This window comes from Microtus oregoni, unplaced genomic scaffold (assembly GCF_018167655.1).
Source record: "Microtus oregoni isolate MIOR12 unplaced genomic scaffold, Mior012 000005F_ref0000423, whole genome shotgun sequence".
In the NCBI taxonomy this organism is placed as follows: Eukaryota; Metazoa; Chordata; class Mammalia; order Rodentia; family Cricetidae; genus Microtus; species Microtus oregoni.
In genome coordinates, this window is record NW_024543064.1 from 53,486,976 (window position 1) to 53,510,947 (window position 23,972).

General features: G+C 39.5%; 1 protein-coding gene across 2 annotated transcripts in view; it reads right to left on the reverse strand.

Moving 5' to 3' along the window:
- The window catches only part of Ift74 (intraflagellar transport 74), an 80,137-nt gene that overhangs the window by 17,245 nt on the left and 38,920 nt on the right, over positions 1 to 23,972 (reverse strand). For both annotated transcript variants that reach the window (XR_005974374.1, XM_041652733.1), the window contains exons 14-16: positions 7,494 to 7,547; positions 6,215 to 6,312; positions 5,422 to 5,548 (exon numbers count right to left, since the gene is read on the reverse strand). Coding sequence is in view for 1 of the 2 variants with exons in the window: in XM_041652733.1 (XP_041508667.1) it covers positions 5,422 to 5,548; positions 6,215 to 6,312; positions 7,494 to 7,547 (279 nt within the window). In the remaining variant the exon portion in view is untranslated. The remainder of the gene's footprint in view (positions 1 to 5,421; positions 5,549 to 6,214; positions 6,313 to 7,493; positions 7,548 to 23,972) is intronic.

Genomic DNA, 23,972 nt, shown 5'->3' on the forward strand with positions numbered 1-23,972 from the left:
ACTATCTCAGAAATCCAAAACCATAAAAGTCTTAATTTGGATTCATATCTCTGCTAAGGTTAGAAACAGCTATAAGAATAAAATGCTGAACAAGTTATTAAGGCTTATTTTAGGACATAAATTTAGGACATTTAATAACATAGATAGGAAACATGCTTAGCTAACTGAAGTAAGCAGTTGCATAAATTTAATTGCAAATGTAATTTGGATACATACTCAGGAAATACATTTAAGAACTATACAAACTGAGAAAAGGAGCAAACGTTTGGTTGGTATAGAGTAAAGTTTATCTCTGTTTTGCATCAGGTCCCCATGAAAAGCTAAAAGCTTCTCCAAGGGAAGAGACAGGAAGAGGAAGCAGTCGAGTTCCTTCTGATATGCTATGAAGTTGCAGAGTTTACCAACCAGTGTGTACAGAGTAGCAAAATCTCAGGAGGAGCCACTTTGACCTGGGGAAATGTTTCTGAAATATTCTGCCATCAGCACATTTGTTTACTCCCCAGAGTTTCCTTTCTAAAAATATCAATAAAAACTAGTGTTAGCAAGATTCCTTGCCTCCACGCTGCAGTCTAAGAGCTTCTCAACTTGTTTGTATTACTAATCCCATAGGAACCCTTTGTGGGCTTGTGTTTCCTTTTACTCAATCACAGTCATCTCACCGGTCTGATAAGGTTCCTGTCAACCTTCTCTAAGAAGTAATGCTGCCCCTTGAGAGTGAGAGGACTCCATTAAGAGACAGAGTGGGAACAAAAGAGGCGGGTGGGTTCCAGTGATAATCTCAAAGACAGAAAGAAAGGCAATTCACACACGACCACTGTTAACATACACTATCTCAGAACAGTTAAGAAGATTATCATAAACTTCTGGTGATTTCCAGATAAAAGAAATGTCTTAAGTGTGGGCAATGATATAAAGAAAAGAAAGGTTAAAGAAGGAAGGCTTAAATAAACAAACAAAAGAAACAGTAGATGAAATAAATTACAAAGTCAGAATTCAAATCTTACTAACGAAATTTTCCAGAAAAAGAAAAGCTTTCCTGTAGTGACGGACGGATTTTTCATCTCTGTTAAAGTCTGTTCTCATTCTTTCCAACTGCACAACTGAAGAAAGCACAGTGCCTAGTTTTTAAAAGGAAACGTAAACACAAAGCATAAAGGCAAGTAAAAAATACAACCCTAATCACTGACTGTGTTTCCTGGCATTTATATTGCCTTTAAGAAATGTTTCCAATGGCTGTTGCACTGAGATAACTTACAGGAGGAAAAAGCTTGTTGAACTAACATCAACCTTAGATGAGTATATAGATGAATTAATGTAATTTCTTAGTTTATAGAAAAGAATAAAGGTTTTAAAATACTCAAATCAACTCAAGAACCTAAAAATAAGACAGATGCATTGATGAATAATGTAGAGTATATATGAAATTATTACTCAGCTGTCATACAAAAAAGAAATTTTGTCCTATGTTACAACCTTGAGTCTGCTACACTAAGCAGAACAAGCCAGTCACAACACACCCATCATGAGAGCACTCATATGCAGCATCCTGATGAAATTTCAGTTTTACAAGATGAAAAAGTCCTGGAGCTCTACTGGAGAATCATGTGCATACAGTAAACTCTACCAGATTATACATGCAAAACTGGTTAAGGTGGATCATCAAGAAAATAAACCACAAACACTGCTGGATGGAATGTAAACTCTTGAAGACAGGACAGAAATCAGTGTAGAGGCTCCTTAAAAATTTTAGAATTAAGCAAGGCAATGATGCATGACTTTAATCCCAGCACTTGGGAGGCAGAGGCAGGTGGATCTTTGTCAGATGCAGGCAGATCTCTGTGAGTTCGAGGCCAACCTGATCTACAAGAGCTACTTCCAGAACAGGCACCAAAGCTACACAGAGAAACCCTGTCTCAAATATATATATACATATATAATAAAAACCTTAGAATTTCACTGAAGGACTCTGAGTCAACAATCACAGAGGTACCTGCACATCCATGTTTTTTTTCTGTGCCATTTATAACAACTAAGAAACAGAACCAGCCGGTGTCCATCAATAAATGAGGAATTAAAGAAAATATGGTGCATATGTACAGTGAAATTTTAACTAGTGGAATAAGAGACAACTACCACGTTTGCTTAACTTAAATTCATGTATGCTGAACTTAAATTTTGTGTATATAGAAGTCTTAAAAGTATAAAGGGAACCATGAAAAGGAAGGAGGAGGTGAGGGGGAAAGGAAGAAAGAGAGGAAACTGGAATGTACATGTCATGAGAGCAGAAGTGGTATTTCGTAGGGAGGAAGGGTACCAACTAAAGTGAGCTAGAGGGCATTAGAGATTCATTAAAAACAAAGTACAATGACATACATGCATACATGATGAGCACACCATTGTGACACCCATTTACTTTGTATACAAACTTAAAAAATAAAGTGAATAACAGCTAAAATGATAAATTTTGTGTATTTTTAACATACTAAATATACAAAGTAATATAGATTTAGGTCAAGACTGGAATGCACCTCTTCTAGTTGCATTCAAAAGAAGTAGTAGGGGCCGGGCGGTGGTGGCACACGCCTTTAATCCCAGCACTCGGGAGGCAGAGGCAGGAGGATCTCTATGAGTTTGAGGCCAGCCTGGTCTACAAGAGCTAGTTCCAGGACAGGCTCCAAAACCACAGAGAAACCCTGTCTCGAAAAACCAAAAAAAAAAAAAAAAAGAAGAAGAAGAAGAAGAAGTAATCCTACAGAAAAAAAAAAAAAACCCTGAACAAATTAAAGTATAAAATATTCTTTAACATAGAATAACAGAACTTGTCTATTTTGGCATAACTTTTAGTTAATTAGCTATAGTGGTATAGTATTTGTGTTTTAATAAATAAAGGTTGCCTGAAGATCAGAATGCAAAGCAACCTCACTAGTCAGTCATACAGGCCAGGCGGTGGTGGTACACACCTTTAATCCCAGCATTAAAGAGGAATATAAGACGAGAGGCAACAGGTCTCATCTCTATCTTAAGTCTGAGGATTCTTGGAGGCAGGACTGCCCATTTCGGTCTGAAGTGGAGGTAAGTGTCAGTGGCTGGCCGTTTTGCTTTTCTAATCTTCAGCTTGAACCCCATATCTGTCTCTGGGTTTTTATTATTTGTGCTACAATTAGCATCTTAGTATCATTCAATATACTTATAGGCCCCTAATTCCCTACCTAATTCCTGGGCAACCATGCTTTCAAACATAGATTTCTCTGAATGTTAAAATGATAACATAATATAGTAACTGCATAACTCACACAGCAAGATCTGAGACAGTACTGGCTATCAAGTACATGAATATTTCTACAATAAAAAGCATAAATAGTCAATTCAGGTCAGAATAAGTTTTATTGCCAACAACATTTCAGATTTCGGGGATCCCCATATGTTGTAAGGAGGGCCACTTATTTGGTTCCTGGCTGCCTGACTAGTTAGACCCTAAACAATCACACAGAAACTGTATTAATTAAATCACTGCTTGGCTCTAGCTTCTTATTGGCTAACTCTTACATCTAATTTTACCCCTTTCTATTAATCTGTATATCATCCCAAGGTCATGGCCTACCAGCAAAGCTTTAGCACATATATTTCCAGTGGCAGATCCACGGTGTCTCTTCTCTGCCTTCCTAATTTAACCCATCTCCATTAATCTGTGTATCGCTTACTGGGTAATGTTCCCAACATCTGTCTCAAGCGGAGGATACATGGCGTCTCCCTGACTCTGCCCTTCTTCCTCCCATGCTATAGGCCAAGCCAGTTTTCTTAATTCATTAACCAATAAAATCAACACATAGACAGAGGTCCTCCCACACCACCCATAAAGTATAATTTTTCTATTTCTAGTATACTTAAACATTGTGTGTGTGCACATGGCATCTACTAGATATGCATGTGTCTGCACATACATGTGGAGGTCAGATATTGACCATGGTTATCCTCCTCAATCACTCTCCACCTTATTTTTGAGACATGGTTTCTCACTGAACCTGGGGCAAAACAATTTGGCAAGGCTAGCTGACTTGTCAATAACTCCAGAGATCTCCCTGTCTCTATCGCCTTAGCATTAAGATTATGTGTGTGTGTGTGGGCAATAGGGATCCAAACTCTGGTTCCCCTTGCTTGCAAGCACCTTACTGACTTAGCCATCTCTCCAGTTTGGACCCTTAAATACACAAATAAGCAAAATTAAAAAAAAAAATACACAAGTAAGCTAACAATTAAATGTTAAACTCATTACCTGGCAGCGCAAATCCGAGCAGACAAAAACAGCTAATTCTGTCACCACACACCACAACACTCAGAGTCTGCCAGTACAGAAACCCAAGATTCCGTATGAAATTTTTTAACTTTACAGTTTATATCTCATCTCAATCTATGTCACTTGACACATAAAGCTTTTTGATCACTTGAAATAGGTTTAATCTAAATTAAAATACTATATAACTAACAAGCCCACCATTTTATAGAACACAGGTTGAAATACCAATTTCTAGGATATATTGATTAATAAAATTAAAATTCATCTGTCATTCTTCAGTTTTTAAAATGACAACAAAATAACTATAATTAAGCAAGTGGTTTGCTTGCCATTTTCCTTGGTCAGTGCTGTGCTAGTGAGCACAGCTAAAACTATTCCAACACCACTGGTTCTCGACACTAATTATCAAAGACTGATATGTATGACCAGGATGAATTTCCACACCCTCTTCTATACAATCATCTCACTGCCTTGAAACTGTCCTTCTACCAGGATAAGAGTTCCTTGGGGAAACAGATCTGACCTTTTTTTTAAACCTTTGAATACTGAGAGAGTCTCTCCCTGGCCAAACTCTAGCCAGAATCTCAGAACTCTTTTCATCTAAGCCTCACTCTAGGGACTGACTGCTTAGCCTCCTAACTTCATTGCTCACTGGAAGCTATGGCTGTGGCTAGTGCCGAGCACTGTGAAGAACACCACACTACACATACTACACACCATCACCCTGCGAAAAGACCAAACTTCAAAATCTGAAACAGAAGTCTCAGTTCTGCATGTTGATTTCGAAGCACTGTAAAGTCAGAGAATGTACAGACCAGGGCCTGGGATTGTAGGTCAGTAGTGGAACAGATATCTAGCACCACACACACATACATACACAAAATGATACATCAAAGCCTTCATAAGCTGGCAACTTACTGCACTCAGTAAATACTGTTAAATGAATGAGAATATGACAATGTCCTACTAGTAAGTTCCTGGGTAATATTACATAGAATTCTCAGATTGCAATTAGATTCTTCCTTATGGGACTTTCAAAAGAATTCAAAAAGAATGAAGATGAGTTTTGAAGTTTTAATTTGCTAGAGAAAAAATAGAAAATATAAACTCTTAGCTATTGTTCTTACCTGAGGTCAAGTTCCTAGCTGTTGTCTGTGACTTCTGCATTTCAGTTGATTTAAAGCTGAGGTCATCCTGCATCATTTTCAGCTCTTGGTTGGTGATGGAGGATATCTGTTTCATACGATTTATATTCTGTATATGAAGAGAAATAAACAGAGGATTTAGCTACTAAAACCACAAAGGATGAGATGCTTTGAATATTATTTTTAAATATATATTCAATTTTGATGTTTTATAGAATGCAGTAGGATTTGGTCATGTTTTCATACAAGTTCATTTTTTTACTTGTTTTATTAAACTGAATTAAAAATTAGCTACAAATTTTAAAGAACTAAATGCAGATTTAATACACTAAAAATACTAAAGAGGGGTCATACATTTTCCTCCTTTAGCATGGTACATAGTAGATCCTTAATAAACAATTTCTGAACTTTTGTATTCATTGGGTTTATCTATAAGAAAATATTTACAATAAAAATTACAGTATAAAACATATTTCCATTTTCTAAAATAATGTCTAGGTTTTGGAATAGTAAACCTAGATAAGTTAGTAATGGAAGGAAATCTTGAAATTTATTCTAATCACAGCTTCATGTACTGCTTAGCACCGATCATGTACCCACCCCCCTTCCCACATTACCCTGATTAGCTAAGAGTTTGTTACAGAGATAAACAGTAGGCTGAAGAAACAAGGAAATTTAAAGGAAACAGTTTAAGTGGGCAAATATACTAGTGAATCTTCTACTTTTCTGTGATATTTGAAAAGTTAGCAGCCTGAGATAGGCACACAGCACTTACCCGACTGCAATGCTCTAAAAGGGCGACAATGCTGGCTTCTATCTGTGCCTTCCGTTCCAGTTCCTGACTCTTTGTTTCCTCAAAAGCCTCTATAAAAGCTGCCAATTGGAAACATGTAATACAGACTACTGTTGGCAGAGTTAGCACTGGATAAACTCAGGGCTGTACAACTTCAGACTGCTCTCCACAAATTCCAAGTAAAGACAAATTTTAAACTAGTAACCTACTCTACATACTTTCAAATATTTAAAACCTGTTATGACTTTAATATAAGTAAAACTAGAAAGTTATACAGGCTCAAAAGAAATAGCTGATACCTCAAAAATAAGAAAAACTTCACTTTTATATATGACTTACTTGATACAGCTATAATTACTAACATTTATAGTTAGCTGATGATTTTATTTCTGAAATTAATATTACTAAATTCTAAAATATTACTATTTCATCTAAAAATACCTTTTCATTAAATGAATCAAATACTGACTTACTGATGGATTTTATCATTTATCCAGATTATTAATAAATATTCTAAGAAATTACCCATATGTCAAATCTAGAACTCATATATACTTTTGCTCTAATTCGAATTTCTTCAATTATTACTATGAAACCTTCAAAATTAAAAATAAGTAGTTAAAATTTTACTATTAGTAAGACAATAGCATAAACATTGCATGCATTCTGTAATGTATTTCCATTATAATTTTTCTACTAATTCTTTTTGGTAGCTCAATGGTATAGTATATATTTTTAATTTTTAAAAATCATATTTTATGTATAGCAATCGAATTTGCATATTAAAATCATACTATAATAGATAATGGTTTGACAAGGAATTTTTTCTCTTTGTCCTATTTTATTTTTTTTTTCCATTCAAAGATTTACACTTTGTCCCCTCCCCCCCATCCTCCTCCTACTCCCCCACTCCCCTTTCTCCCTCCCTGCTTAAGAGACAGCAGGGAACCCTGCCCTGTGGGAAGTCCAAGGCCCTCACCCCTACATCCAGGCCTAGGAAGCTGTGCATCCAAATAGACTAGGGTCCCAAAAAGCCAGTACATGCAGTAGAAACAAGTCCCAGTGCCTTTATTTGACAAGGATTTAAATGAAAGGAAAAAGGAAAAAGAAAAAAGAAAAATTCCAGGATATAGAACCCATCCACTCAGAACCAAATTTTATTTAAAACATCACTTTTTCTCAATGGGTCAATGTGGCAAATGTCTTAAGTGCCTAGTACAAATGAATGGCAATCTAAGAGTTACATAAGATCATCACTTACCATCCATATTTTCCTCTCTTTTTTTAAGCTCCTTGTATTTTTGATTCATTTCACCTACAAGAAATACAAAACAATACTAGCTTTAAAATTCCAATCATTATATTCTAAATTTGAAGTATTTCTTGGGTTCTCTTTATGCCATCAGCCGCTGAATATTCAATAGTCAATATCTAATTGAATTTTAATTTGGAGAAATTTGTTTATATTTTATTACAAAGTCTTTTAAAGCAGCTAATTGTACTTTTACAATTAGTGGGGGAAAGACTGGAACGGACTTACAGGCTTTCCATTCCAAATTTGAAGCTGTTCAGCTATACATGAACACTCCTGGTGACAGAGAGAGAAGTTCGTGCAAATCTAGCCACCTAGGAACAGTTTGCAGGCATGACAGCAGCATTCCTTACCTCACAGAGCTTAGCATCTAGAAATCTAACATGTTAAATGCTGTCATATGAAAAAAGATACTATACAAATATACAACTAAGTTAACTAAGGTACTGTAGAAAATTCTCTAAATAATATCCACGCTACATTATAAGGAATGAACAGGAAGGAGTTACTTGGTCAGATATAAAAAAGTCAATGTCAAAAAATTTGACCATTGATGAGATCTGGGCAAACTGGGGGTGTGGGTGGTAACAGGGGAGGGGATAGGGGAAATGAGAACAAAAGGGAACAGGATGGGCAAATTGGGGGAGGGACGCAGAGGGAGAACAATGAAAGAGATATCTCAACAGAGGGAGCCATTATGGGGTTAGGGAGAAACCTGGTGCTAGGAAGATTCCCAGGAATCCACAAGGATGACCCCAGCTAAGACTCCTAGCAATAATGGATAGGGTGCCTGAACTGGCTTTCCCCTGTAATCTGATTAGTGACTACCCTCATTGTCATGATAGAACCTCCATCCGGTAACTGATGGAAGCAGATGCAGGGATCCACAGCCAAGCACAGGGCTGAGCTCTGAGAGATCAGATGAAGAGAGGAGAAATTATATGAGTAAGGGGGTGGAGGTATCAAGATCATGACAGGAAAACCACAGAGACAGCTCACCCAAGTTTGTGGAACCTAATGGACTCTGCACTCACAGCTGGGGATCCTGTATGGGACCAAACTAGGCCCTCTCCACGCGGGTGACAACTGTGTGGCTTGGTCTGTTTGTAGGTGTTAAGTCCAGTCTCTGGCCTCCATCTTTGGAGGCTCCACCCCTGTGCTTGCCAAAACCTTGGCCCCTTTCCCAAGGAGGAATGAGGCAGCCTCCTGTCCGTGTCTCCACCCCCCCACCCCCCGTGTCCCCCTCTCCGTCTACTCTGCCCCCCCCCACCTGGATATCCTTAAATTTGGCTCATTGTCATTTGGCTTGATTGGGATTTTTGTATCAGCAGAGAGCTCAAGTTAAGAAAAGTTCCTAACAGTGGGCCCAGGATCTATCCCCAGTGCATGAGCTGGCCTTTTGTATATCATTCACTATGGTGGGATGCCTTGATCAGCCTTGATGCAGGGGGGAGAGGCTTGGTCCTGCCTCAATTTGATGTGCCAGGCTTCAATGACTCCCCAACTGGGAGGCCTTACCCTTTCTGGGGAGTGGATGGGAGGACGCAGTGGGGGGGGGGGGTTGGCGAGCATGAGGAAGAGAGGGAGGGGAAACAGTGGTTGATAAGTAAGTTGAATAAAAAAAAATTAAAACTGAAAAAAAAAAGAAAAAAAATCTGACCAATACATAAATTTGGAAGTGGTGATGTGATGGAGGAAGGTCATTGGTTAAATAAAAAGAAACTGCTTGGCCCTCATTGGTTAGAAGATAGGTGGGAGGAGTAAACAGAACAGAACGCTGGGAAGAAGAGGAAGTGAGCTCAGACTCCACAGCTCTCCTCTCGGGAGCAGACGCCTCAGAGAGATGCCATGCTCCGCTCTCCCGGGCAGACGCACGCCGATGAAGCAAGCCGCCAGGTTAGACATGCTGAACCTTTCCAGGTAAGACCAGTGCTCACAGATTATTAGAGATGGGTTGATCGGGATGTGAGAATTAGCCTGTAAGGGCTAGAGCTAAAGGGCCAAGCAGTGTTTAAATGAATACAGTTTGTGTGTTGTTATTTCGGAGCATAAGCTAGCCAGGCTGCAGGGGTGCTGGGGATGCAGCCCTGCCGCCCTTATTACTACAATGACTATGAAAGTATAATCACAGAATCAGTTGCCAAGCTTGGCTTCTTGGGACACAGATGTTAATCTCAAGTCTGGTACCAACAGCACAAGGAATTAAGAGTGGCATGGCTAACACAGAGAACAGGAAACAGAAGAGCAACAATAAGATGAGAGGCCGAAGCCGGGCGGTGGTGGCGCACGCCTTTAATCCCAGCACTCGGGAGGCAGAGGCAGGAGGGTCTCTGTGAGTTTGAGGCCAGCCTGGTCTACAAGAGCTAGTTCCAGGACAGGCTCCAAAAACTACAGAGAAACCCTGTCTCAAAAAAAAAAAAAAAAAAAAAAAAAAGATGAGAGGCCGACTATAAATACATCTAAAAACCATGTCTCAGAATTTGGGCTTAAGAACAATTGTTGCAAAAACTACATGTGCATGTGTATCCATGTGTGTACATAAGCGCAGATATCCACTAAAGCAAAAGGCCTGGGGCTGAATTTACAGATGACTGCTTGCCAGTCATCCTGGGCACTGGGACTGGAACTCTCAACCGCTGAGCCAGCTCTCCTCCACCTGCTGAAGAATTGAAGCAGGAGAGTAAAAGTAAAACTACTGAGAAGTATTTTAGCCTAAAGAACAAAAGACTGGAAGCTGGAAGGCCAGTTACATGTCTCGAAAATCTGGGTAGAAGATCAAAGCTGCTAAAAGTATGGGGTAATTAGGAGAGAAGTTTGTGGATTTTTATCTCGAATATCAAGAGCCAGAGTGAAAAGGTAGAAAGTGGAACCAAGGGTGATTCTCAAGATTGAAGACAGCTGCATTAACTGCAAAGGGGAACAGATTGAAGAAAAAGTTGAACATACTAAGTGTAATGAATATGAAAGTCATGTCTAAAGGAACAAAAATTCAAAGCTGGAAAGGACATAGCAGCCTCAAAAAGGGGTGCGTTATTTCACCGTGACAAACACTGAGCTACGGCAGTACAGATCTGTTCTCAGAGGAAGACTGTTACAACTCCATGTTCTAGGGCATCAAATAGAAAAAGGGTAAATTTGAGCTTGCTTCAAACCAGTTTCTTCATACCAGTCCATCAATCCCTAGCTGCCTCGAACAAAGCTAGTGACACCAATAGGGATGGAAAGAATAGCAAGCTATTTCTACGGGGACTCCTGGTTAAAAGCTGGCATTAAAAAGGACCTTTAGGAACAGGAGCTAAAGGGCTAAAAGGGTGTAGAAGCAGAAGGATACCAGACACTACAACTTCAACATCTATGTTCTTTTTTTTTTTTTTTTTTTTTTTTTGGCTTTTCGAGACAGGGTTTCTCTGTGGTTTTGAAGCCTGTCCTGGAACTAGCTCTTGTAGACCAGGCTGGTCTCGAACTCACAGTGATCCACCTGCCTCTGCCTCCCAAGTGCTGGGATTAAAGGCGTGTGCCACCACCGCCCGGCTAACATCTATGTTCTTTATCTTACTATATGGTACAGATAAACTTCACAGATCTGACTAAAGCAGTTTTTTTTAAAAGATTGTTCTTTGTCTTCTCATGCATTCCTCCTCCTTCCTTATTTGAACCTGAGTCTTCTCAATCGATTTTTTACATGTATATTTGTCTGTGTGCATTCATGTGTTCTACAACACATGTATGAAGGTCAGAAAATGACTTGTGGGAACTGGCTCTGTCCTGTGGGATCTGGCTGGCATGCCTGCTGCCCTGCATGTGCTCTCCCTTTATTAACATGCAAGGCTTCCCCCACCCTCTCACTTCTCTCCGCTCCCGAGAGGTAGCCAGGGCAGCTTTGGACTCTCCCCACCACCTCCAGCTATTCTCTACCACGTGAGAGACAGCCACGAAGCAGTTCCATCTTTACAATAAACCTTTCTCCTTTATGGCCATAGAGCAGTCTAGTTCAGCATCCCATCGGTTTCTTTCCGTACCGTTCTCTGAGGCACACCTCCTCCTAGTCTTCTCACTTCTACTGTTCCTCCTGTGGAGCAGCTTCTCTATTACCATTCTCATCCTACTACGAATGACTTTTTGCTCATTATCTTTCAAGAAGACCACTACTTCCTACAGTCCATATAACCAATTTTTGTTCATGCAAACTGTTGTTTTAGAGACTTTGGGGGTGAAACCCCATTAATTTACATTGAGTTATTATTTCAGACCCCCCTCTGACATTTTCATGCATATAGTGAGTCACGACAGTTTTCCTATTTCAATTTCAGTTAGCTTGGATATCCTACTAAATTACATGTGGTGCGGGAGAATTGTCTGTATTCTGTCAATCATGTTTTAAATAAACGCTGATTGGCCAGGCAGGAAGTATAGGCGGGAATACCAGATAGGAAGTAGAAATGGTGCAATGAGAACAGGAGAATTCTGGGAAGGAGGAAGTTGATTCCTCCCAGTCGCAACATGTGAGCTGCCCCACTGAGAAAGGTACTGAGCCATGTGGCTAACATAGATAAGAATAATGGGTTAATATGGGCTACTAGAGCTAATAAGAAGCCTGAGCTAATGGGCCAATCAGTTTTATAACCTAATGTAGACTCTGTGTGATTTTCTTTGGGGCTTGCCAGCTGTGCAGAACTGGGCAGGACATAAACCCCAACAAGCTTGCCCCTCCATGTTACATTTTTATATTTAGTCTCCCCTCCACCTATGTCTTTTATGTCAATGTAGCAGTAAGCAATGAATGCCGGTTTCAAAAGCTTTTAAATTGCTATGAGCACATAAAAATGAAAGCACACACGTTTAATCCCAGCACTTGGGAGGCAGAGGCAGGCAGATCTCTGTGAATTTGAGGCCAGCCTGGTCTTCAAGAGCTAGTTCCAGGACAGCTAGGGCTGTTAACACAGAGAAACCCTGTCTTGAAAATAATAATAATAAATGATTTAAACCAACTTTTCACTTTAGGCATCATCCTACTTGCAAAATAATTTAAATTTTGGCAGAGATGTTTCTCTTTAGCCCTGAGTTGTTACAAAGTACACATTAAAATATATACTAAGAATTGGCAGTTTCTGAGAGGTTAAGGCAGGAAGGATTTTGCATATACTAATTACTTATGTCACTGCTGCCTTGCATTAGTGAGGGGCAATTCCTACATACTACTCAAGGGTATGTAGGAAGGATCCATGAAGCAAGAAAGTTATGGTGTGACTCAGGCTGACCCTGAACTGGCTCCAAGAGCTATGCAGAAATTGTAAGTGATATACCATCCCTTGCCAGTTCCATGGTTGGCCTCAAACTCACAATCCTTTTGCCCCAATCTTCTAAATGCTGAGATTATAGGCATGTACCCCCATGAATAACTTTTATTTAGGCAGCACTGTGTAGACTCAAGTCAAGACATGTTTAGTTGTGGGATATAAAAATTCTGCCTTAATTTTTTATTTTACCTGTATACTGCTACGAACAAGACTCCTAAAACAAGCCTTATGAACTATCTGTATAAGAAATATCTAATATAAGTTACAGGCTAGACAGAGCTACACAGATAACCTGTAAAAAAAAATGTAGTATCCTACAGGCAAAGTGTGTATATTTTGATTATTCAAAGCTACATATACATTATCGAATAAGTTATAAGTAATTATCTCATGTTAGAAGAGTGATTCAGAGGCCCTACATACTTCATGTGCGTGTCTATGATATCCACCACACTTCCATATCAGATATTTATGTCTAAGACAGATTAGTAATCACATGATATGTATCATGCTGTCTAATCCAAATCTGGGGTAATACTGGATTCTACAAATGAAGGCATACCTTTTAGGAACTATGCTCAAACACTCTTCTTGCAAAGTGTGTGAATGTGGCTGTACTTTGTTAACTGTGTATGTTAACTTGAATCTACAGAGTCTCAGAAAATTAGCCCCACCTTATGGACCTTGGTAAAACTGCACATTCAGGCCTTGGCAATAGTCACAGGAGTTTGGAACTGTCATGGAGTGGGTACCTTACTTTAACAAAAACTAGGACATTTATATAACTTGCATTGGTGAGAAACAATGTCCACATACTACTTCTAGCTATAGTAAATGGCTCAAGCCTTTGAGAAATTATCAAAATTAAAAGTAGAAACTCTGATTTATTCTGACTAAAATTTCACTGTAGAAATTTAATCTGTGGAGTACACATGTTAATAAACATGAATGTACAAGAATATCTATGGCGCCACTATTTGTTTTGTTTTCAGTTAGGGTCTGACTACATAGTCCTTGTTGTCCACTGACTCACTACGTAGACCAGGCTGGCCTTGAACTTGAAGTCACCTGCATATGCTTCCCAAGTGCTGCGATTAAAGATATGTCATCATGCATTTTTGATAAAGAAAAATTAGATGCAACCTTAATGCTAACGTTGAAACAATGAATACTACACAACCACAACTATGATGGCAGCTGATGGTTGTCAGTGCTTACTATGTACCAGGTGCCATTCCTGAGCCTTTCAATCCTAATGGTAAATGAAACACACATCTTCATGTGGAATGATGTACATTATATAGGTTTTGTGCTTTGAGTATGAAATATCCCCACAAGGTCATATGTTTGAAAATTTGGTCTCCAGCTAGCAGCACTGTTTGGGGAGTTGTGGAACCTTTGGGAGGCAAAGCTGTGCTAGAGTAAGTAAATGCATCGGGGCAGGCTATGGGGGTCGTATAGCCTGGTCCTAGATCATCATGGCTCTCAACTGAAGTAAAATGTAATTTCTCTGCTTCCTGACTGCCAGGCTAGCCCCATGCTCCCACTACCATGATTGAGTACATCCCCTCCACTAAACCACAATCAACTCTTTCTTCCCTAAGTTGCTTTTCTCAGGGTATTTTGTCACAGCCACTAGAAAGGAAACTAATGTTAAAAATAAAATACTGGCACAGAGGCGGAGCGGCGGCGCGGCCGGAGGCACAGAGGCGGAGCGGCTGCGCGGCCGGACGCACAGAGGCGGAGCTGCAGCGGCCAGACTCGGCGGAGCGGCAGCGGCCAGACGCGGCGGAGCAACACCGCATACAGAAAGAGGCTTTCGGGGACCAGCGCAGCAGCAGACCCAAGCGGCGGGGACAGGCGTGCAATAAGGAGAGCAGATCGCCCTACTACAATTGAATCAAAGAGGTAGGCCTTTGGTTGGCCAGGTCACTGGCACAAGGGGAGCCTGGTCCTGTCCGGAAGATCCTTCGGAGGGGTGAGAGGGTTCTTGGCCTGCAGCAGGAACCACGAAAGAGAGTGAGGGCATTTTGTAAGCGGAGCCCTTGGCCAGCAGGGAAACCTGATCCGGTTTTTAAAGGACCCATTGGATAGGATCAATAGGAGGAGATGGGCAGGCGCCAAGGCAAGAATTCACCCAATAACCCGAAAAACAACATGAAAACATCAGAACCCAATGATCTTACAACAGAAGTATTTGAACAACCTAACACAGAAGAAGTGGAAAAAATTGACTTTATGAAGATAATAGAGTCCCTTAAACAACATGTAAAAAATGCCCTTATAGAAATGGATGAGAAGTATAACAAAAAGTTTGAAGAAATGAGTAAATGCGTACATGATACCCTGGGAAACCAAGAAAAAACCATCAAACAGGTAATGGAAACAGTTCAAGAATTTAAAACTGAAATGAAGGCAAAGAAGAAAATACAAACTGAGGACCAGCTGGATATGGAAAATCTAGGCCAACGAGCAGAGTCTACAGAAACAAGCATAATCAATAGAATACAAGAGCTAGAAGAAAGACTCTCAGATGCTGAGGACACCATAGAGAAAATAAACGAACAGATCAAAGAAAACAGCAAAGCCAACAAATTCTCAACACAAAACATTCAGGAACTATGGGACACAATAAAAAAACCAAACCTAAGAATAATAGGAATAGAAGAAGGAGAAGAGTCACAGCTCAAAGGCCCAGAAAATATTTTCAACAAAATTATGGAAGAAAACTTTCCCAACTTAAAGAAAGATATTCATTTAAATATTCAAGAAGCATACAGAACACCAAACAGACTGGATCAAAGAAAAACATCTCCTCGCCATATAATAATCAAAACACAAAATATACAGGTTAAAGAAAGAATATTAAGAGCTGCAAAAGAAAAAGGGCAAGTAACTTATAAAGGTAAACCAATCAGACTTACACCTGACTTCTCGATGGAAACTATGAAAGCCAGAAGGTCCTGGATAGAGGTTCTGCAGAAGCTAAGAGACCATGGATGCAAACCCAAACTACTATACCCAGCCAAGCTATCGTTCATTATCAATGGAGAAAACAAGACATTCCAGGATAAGAACAAATTTAAACAATACGTAGCCACAAATCCAGCCCTACAGAAAGTAATAGAAGGAAAATCGCAACCCAAGGAATCCAACACTGCCAACACTGCCTACAATAACCCAGGCATCTAATGACCCTTCAAGAGCACATCTCAAAGAAGGGAGACACACAATCTCTACTACCAAAAGCAATAAGAATAACCGGAGTAAACAACCACTGGTCATTAATATCACTTAATATTAATGGGCTCAATTCACCTATAAAAAGGCACAGGCTAAAAGATTGGATACGAAAACAGGATCCAACATTCTGCTGTTTGCAAGAAACACATCTCAACCACAAAGACAGGCACCTACTCAGAGTAAAGGGTTGGGAAAAGGTGTTTCAAGCAAATGGTCCTAAGAAAAAAGCAGGTGTGGCCATACTAATTTCTAACAAAACTGACTTCAAACTAAAATCAATCAGAAGAGACCGAGACGGTCACTTTATACTCATAACAGGAACAATTCATCAGGAGGACGTCTCAATCCTGAATATATACGCCCCCAATATAAAAGCACCTACTTATGTAAAAGAAATATTACTAGAACTCAAGGCAGACATCAAACCACACACAGTAGTAGTAGGAGACTTCAACACACCTCTCTCTCCAAGGGACAGGTCAATCAGACAGAAACCTAATAGAGAATTAAGAGAATTATTGGAGGTAATGAAGCAAATGGACTTAACAGACATCTATAGAACATTCCACCCAAATAGGAAAGAATATACCTTCTTCTCTGCAGCTCATGGAACCTTCTCAAAAATTGACCACATACTCGGAAACAAAGGAAACCTCCACAGATACAAAAAAATATCAGTGTCCACCTGTGTCTTATCAGATCATCACGGATTAAAGTTAGAAGGCAACAACCACGCTGCCCCCAAAAAACCGACAAACTCATGGAAACTGAACAGTCAACTACTGAACCACACCTGGGTCAAGGAAGAAATCAAGAAAGAAATTAAAGTCTTCCTTGAATTTAATGAAAATAAAGGGACAACATACTCAAACCTATGGGACACAATGAAAGCAGTGCTAAGAGGAAAGTTCATAGCACTAAGTGCCCACTTAAAGAAAACGGAGAATGCATACATTGGGGACTTAAAAACACACCTGAAAGCTCTAGAAAAAAAAGAAGCAGACGCGCCCAGGAGAAGTAGAAGACTGGAAATAATAAAACTGAGGGCTGAAATCAACAAAATAGAAACACAGAAAACAGTCCAAAGAATCAATGAAACAAAAAGCTGGTTCTTGGAGAAAATCAACAAGATCGACAAACCCCTATCCAAACTAATTAAACGACAGAGAGAGAACACGCAAATAAATAAGATCAGAAATGAAAAGGGGGACATAACCACAGACACAGAGGAAATTCAGAGAATCATTAGATCTTACTACAAAAGCCTGTATGCCACAAAACTGGAAAATACAAAAGAAATGGACATTTTTTTAAATAAGTATCATATACCAAAGCTAAACCAAGACCAGGTGAATGATCTAAATAGACCGGTCTCTCGCGAAGAATTAGAAATGGTTATCAAAAATCTCCCTTCGAAAAAAAGCCCAGGACCAGATGGTTTCAATGCAGAATTCTACCAGAACTTCCAAGAAGAAATAATACCTATACTCCTTAATGTATTTCACAATATAGAATCAGAAGAGTCATTGCCAAATTCCTTTTATGAAGCTACAGTTACCCTGATACCAAAACCACAAAAAGACCCAACCAAGAAAGAGAATTACAGACCGATCTCACTCATGAACATCGACGCAAAAATTTTCAATAAAATACTGGCAAACCGAATCCAAGAACACATAAGAAAAATTATCCATTATGATCAAGTAGGCTTCATCCCAGAGATGCAGGGCTGGTTCAACATACGCAAATCTATCAATGTAATCCACCATATAAATAAACTGAAAGAAAAAAACCATATGATCATTTCACTAGATGCTGAAAAAGCATTCGACAAAATTCAACACCCCTTTATGATAAAGGTCTTGGAGAGAATAGGGATACAAGGGTCCTACCTAAATATAATAAATGCTATTTACAACAAGCCAACAGCTAACATTAAATTAAACGGAGAAAAACTCAAAGCCATCCCACTAAAATCAGGAACACGACAAGGATGTCCACTCTCTCCATACCTCTTCAATATAGTGCTTGAAATTCTAGCAATAGCAATAAGACAACATAAGGAGATCAAGGGGATTCGTTTTGGAAAGGAAGAAGTTAAGCTTTCGTTATTTGCAGATGATATGATAGTGTACATAAGCGACCCCAAAAATTCTACCAAAGAACTCCTACAGCTGATAAACAGCTTTAGTAACGTGGCAGGATACAAGATCAACTCCAAAAAATCAGTTGCCTTCCTATACACTAAGGATAAGGAAGCAGAGAGGGAAATCAGAGAAGCATCACCTTTCACGATAGCCACAAATAGCATAAAATACCTTGGGGTAACCCTGACCAAGGAAGTGAAAGATCTATTTGACAAGAACTATAAGTCTTTGAAGAAAGAAATTGAAGAAGACACCAGAAAATGGAAAGACCTCCCTTGCTCTTGGATTGGGAGGATCAACATAGTAAAAATGGCAATTCTACCAAAAGCAATCTATAGATTCAATGCAATCCCCATCAAAATCCCATCAAAATTCTTCACAGATCTGGAGAAGACAATAATCAACTTTATATGGAAAAACAAAAAACCCAGGATAGCCAAAACAATCTTATACAATAAAGGATTGTCTGGAGGCATTACCATCCCTGACTTCAAACTCTATTACAGAGCTACAGTATTGAAAACAGCTTGGTATTGGCATAAAAACAGAGAAGTCGACCAATGGAATCGAATAGAAGACCCTGACATTAACCCACAAACCTATGAACACCTGATCTTCGATAAAGGAGCTAAAAGTATACAATGGAAAAAAGAGAGCATCTTCAACAAATGGTGCTGGCATAACTGGATGTCAATCTGTAGAAGAATGAAAATAGATCCATATCTATCACCATGCACAAAACTCAAATCCAAATGGATTAAAGACCTCAATATCAGTCCGAACACACTGAACCTGATAGAAGAGAAAGTGGGAAGTACTCTACAGCACATGGGCACAGGAGACCACTTGCTATGTATAACCCCAGCAGCACAGACACTAAGGGCATCATTGAATAAATGGGACTTCCTGAGGCTGAGAAGCTTCTGTAAAGCAAAGGACACTGTCACTAAGACAAAAAGACAACCCACTGACTGGGAGAAGATCTTCACCAACCCTGCAACTGACAAAGGTTTGATCTCCAAAATATATAAAGAACTCAAGAAACTAGACCGTAAAAGGCTAATCAACCCAATTATAAAATGGGGCACTGATCTGAACAGAGAATTCTCAACAGAAGAACTTCAAATGGCCAAAAGACACTTAAGGTCATGCTCAACTTCCTTAGCGATCAGGGAAATGCAAATCAAGACAACTTTAAGATACCACCTTACACCTGTCAGAATGGCTAAAATAAAAAACACCAATGATAGCCTTTGCTGGAGAGGTTGTGGAGAAAGGGGTACAGTCACCCATTGCTGGTGGGAATGCAAACTTGTGCAACCACTCTGGAAAGCAGTGTTTCGGTTTCTCAGGAAATTCGGGATCAACCTACCCCTGGATCCAGCAATACCACTCTTGGGAATATACCCAAGAGAGGCCCTATCATACAACAAAAGTATATGCTCAACTATGTTCATGGCAGCATTGTTTGTAATAGCCAGAACCTGGAAACAACCTAGATGCCCTTCAACGGAAGAATGGATGAAGAAAGTATGGAATATATACATATTAGAGTATTACTCAGCAGTAAAAAACAAGGACTTCTTGAATTTTGCATACAAATGGATGGAAATAGAAAACACTATCCTGAGTGAGGTAAGCCAGACCCAAAAAGAGGAACATGGGATGTACTCACTCATATTTGGTTTCTAGCCATAAATAAAGGACATTGAGCTTATAATTCATGTTCCTAGAGAAGCTAAATAAGGTGAATCCAAAGTCAAACACATAGGCATCCTCAGGAATATTAACCTTCATCAGGCGATGAAAGGTGACAGAGACAGAGACCCACACGGGAGCACCGGACAGAAATCTCAAGGTCCAAATCAGGAGCAGAAGGAGACGGAGCACAAGCAAGGAACTCAGGACCACGAGGGGTGCACCCACACACTAAGACAATGGGGATGTCCTATTGGGATCTCACCAAGGCCAGCTGGCCTAGGTCTGAAAAAGCATGGGATAAATCCGGACTAGCTGAACATAGCAGACAATGAGGAATACTGAGAATTCAAGAACAATTGCAGTGGGTTTTTGATCCTACTGCATGTACTGGCTTTGTGGGAGCCTAGGCAGTTTGAATGCTCACCTTACGAGACCTGGATAGAGGTGGGCAGTCCTTGGGCTTCCCACAGGTCAGGGAACCCAGATTGCTCTTCGAGCAGATGAGGGAGGGGGACTTCATCGGGGGAGGGGGAGGGAAATGGGAAGCGGTTGTGGGGACGAGGCAGAAATCCTTAATAAATAAATAAATTTAAAAAAAAATAAATAAATAAAAATAAAATACTAAAGCTTAAAAGAACTATATGCTTTTACTTCATTTAAAAATAGATTTATAAATTGAGAGTAAATCTAATTAAAGACTAAACATAAACAATGATAACCTCTGAAGACTTAGATGAGTTTGAAAAAACAACTCTTTACTATATATGGTTTTTTATTGTTTGAATCCATTACATCAAACTCTGACTCCTGGCCTCAAGCTATCCTCTGGCCTAGCTTCTTTGGACCTAGTCTTCTGAGAAGCTGAGACCACAGGGTCATGTCACCAAACCCAGATTAGGCACTGTTTTGTTTAATAGGGTTTCACTTTGTACCATGTCCTTTGAACTTGAAATCTTGATTCTCCCTCACAACTGCTAGGATTATAGGAGTTTGCTACAATATTATGATAAAAGAAATAATAATTTTAAGAGCAGGAAAGGGTGACTGAGGCTAACTGAAAACTCAATAAAAGTTTATAAGAATGGTCATTTGCAATTAAACACACACACACACACACACACACACACACACACCTACAAAAACATTTAAAACCAGAAGAAGTTCACTCAAGGTGACTGAACTCTTAAAGATTCTAAGTCAATATTCTAATTAGTGACTTCCTAGTAAAGACAGTAGTTGGACACACTTCCATCCTGGAACTCACTATGTAGACCAAGCTAGTCTCCAGCTCACAGAGATCTGCCCGCCTCCTGAGTGCTGGAACTGAAGAAGTGCATCGCCATGGTCAGCTAAATACCCACTTCTAATAATTACTCTTCTCCAAGCCCTCTTATAGCTATAATAAAAAGCTGTTGATTTTTGTTTGCTTACTTACATTTAAAGTATAAACTCCCAAGAATGGGAAAGAGAAGATAGTAGATATAAAAATTTGGAAAATAAAAACAGATGGACAACTGAAAACCAATTTAGCAGACCTGAAAAACCTTCAGCCTAAGCTAGCAATGTAAGCTGAAGACCAGATTTCAAAAGACCCAGTAACCCTGCAAAGAAGGGTAATTACTTGTTTTCAACACCTATTCCACAAAAGGTTTGGGCATGCATTATAATGGGAACACTGTTATTATCAGAATTTATTTAATGTAAAAGAGTAAAGAGAAACCTAGGACTAAAGCATGGAATGTAAACTCTGAAGTACTAATTTATAATGAAAATAAAACATTTCCTAGCAATTGTTTCCCCAAAAGCAAGTGACTATCATGAGGCCCTGATTTCCTCCTTAGCACCGGGGGGGGGGGGGGGGGGGGTGAAAAGGACTATGGTATATATATCCCTGAAAGAAAGGGTTCTATTAATACTCTGCTTTGTCATTTTATTATAGTCTTGCTGATTGTCTTACTCAAGGAAACAATGATTTTTCCATACTTTCCTTTGCTCAGACAAAAGTAACACTTTAAAAAAGTATTGTGGCCGGGTGATGGTGGTGCATGCCTTTAATCCCAGTACTCGGGAGGCAGAGGCAGGTGGATCTCTGTGAGTTCGAGGCCAGCCTGGTCTACAAGAGCTAGTTCCAGGACAGGCTCCAAAGCTACAGAAAAACCATGTCTCAAAAATACAAAAAAACAAAAACAAAACTTAAAAAAAAAAGGTATCTGGTTCACAACTGGGGAGGTTGAGTTATTAGCAAGATCACCAAGATTCTAAGGCCAGTGTGGACTATGTAGTAAGCACTTAATTAAAAACAAAAAAGTAACAATTAAAGATACATTTACTTGGTGGTTCAAGCTGCTGTAATCTCTTCAAGGGCCACAGTTTCCTTGACCCTAACTTTACATGCTATTTTGGAGACAGGGCAAGTTTTCAAATCTTTCTGCTCTGCTTTTTGCTCACAATTTTCACTGTCAATCTGACAAAAAAAAAAAAAAGCAGCTAGCATAAACTACACAACCACCTGGATGCTGATCTCCCCTGAAATTCCCTCTCCCCAATTAACTAGTCAGTCCTTTCCAATTCAGCATCACACACAATCTCAGGATACAGACAAAGCACTGCCAAGTTCACTGCCAGAATAAAACATGCATGATCTAAGTCCTGTTCCTATCTAAAACATCATGAGTTCACGAGCGTACTCTATTTGCATCCCTGCTCTCTGGACATGCTGCTCTTCTTAGTTCTTACCAGAATTATAGTATCCCTGGCCTTCTCTAGATCATGTCTTCAAACTTTTCTAAATCCCTCCTACAAACAAATTCCAAAGGCTTAAGGATCACTTCTATTTCAGAAAGTTTTTTTGGTGGGGTGGGGAGTGGGGGGAGGTGAGTAAAAAGGAACTTGAGACACTGTAACCTAGGTTGTCCTTTAACTGAGTATGTAGCCAAAGTTATCCTTGAACTTGCAGCAATCCTCCTTCCTCAGCCTCCTGGATACTAGACTATCAACTTATACCAACACACCCAGCTTGGTCCCAATTGTCTATGGCAGTTTTTTTTTTCCTTTTTTTTTTTTCACTTCTAACAACAATATAAGAGACAAAAGATTTGTTTTGGCTTATTTTCAGAGGTGTCCACCCATCATGGTAAGGAGGAGCAGAACAGCACACATAATGTAAGCCAGGAATCACAGAGAAACATCTATGCTCTTTGGGTCCCCATCGTATGGGACGGGACTGTCCACATTTCAGCTGATCTTGCCCCTAAGATGGTTACCAGAGAAAACACTCTCCTACATACACTACCAATTTAAGTGCTTTGTAATTAAATCAGGTTGACAATCAAAATTAATTATCCTAGGTGAAAATGCAGACATAGTCAAAAATATACCACTTTATTGTACAACATGAATCCAAAATAGGGATCCTCTGGAAAGTAATAAAATCTTTGTAGTCAAGCTTTCTCTGGAGAGAGCAAACCTATATCCTAAAATGAGAGGACCCAAAGAACAGTGTATAATTCCTTCGCTCTTAAATTATGGATTGTTTAGGTTATCCCCACAAGCATTTACTTCCCAGATAGAGTGTTGATGAACTAGATTACTGACATAAGTTTAGAAGTCCCTGCCCTTGAGGGCTTACAGGCTAAGAAGGAAGACAAACACGTAAGTAGGCAACTGTATCACACAGTGTGGTCTAGAACATGGAGGAAAGTTACTCAGCTAAGCCTAGAAACTAGTTAGGGAAGGAAGTTCAGAGTTATGTTCAGTAAGAGGATGCCTGCGCTAAATCTTGTAGGATAAGTACTTAGTCCGGTGAACAGAAGAACAATTAAAAAGAAAAAAATGAAAGCAAACAGTTAAAGTCTAATATAGTTGAATGAATGATAATGAGAAATAAAAGGTAGCAGAGGAGACTGTCATTAATAGATTGCTACAGAGTTGTGCATGATGGTTCATATCAGTAATCCTTGCCTTGGGAAGCTGAGGCCAGCCTGGGGTATACAGTGAGTTCTCAGCAAGCATAAATCCTATAAGACCTGGTTTAAAAGGGG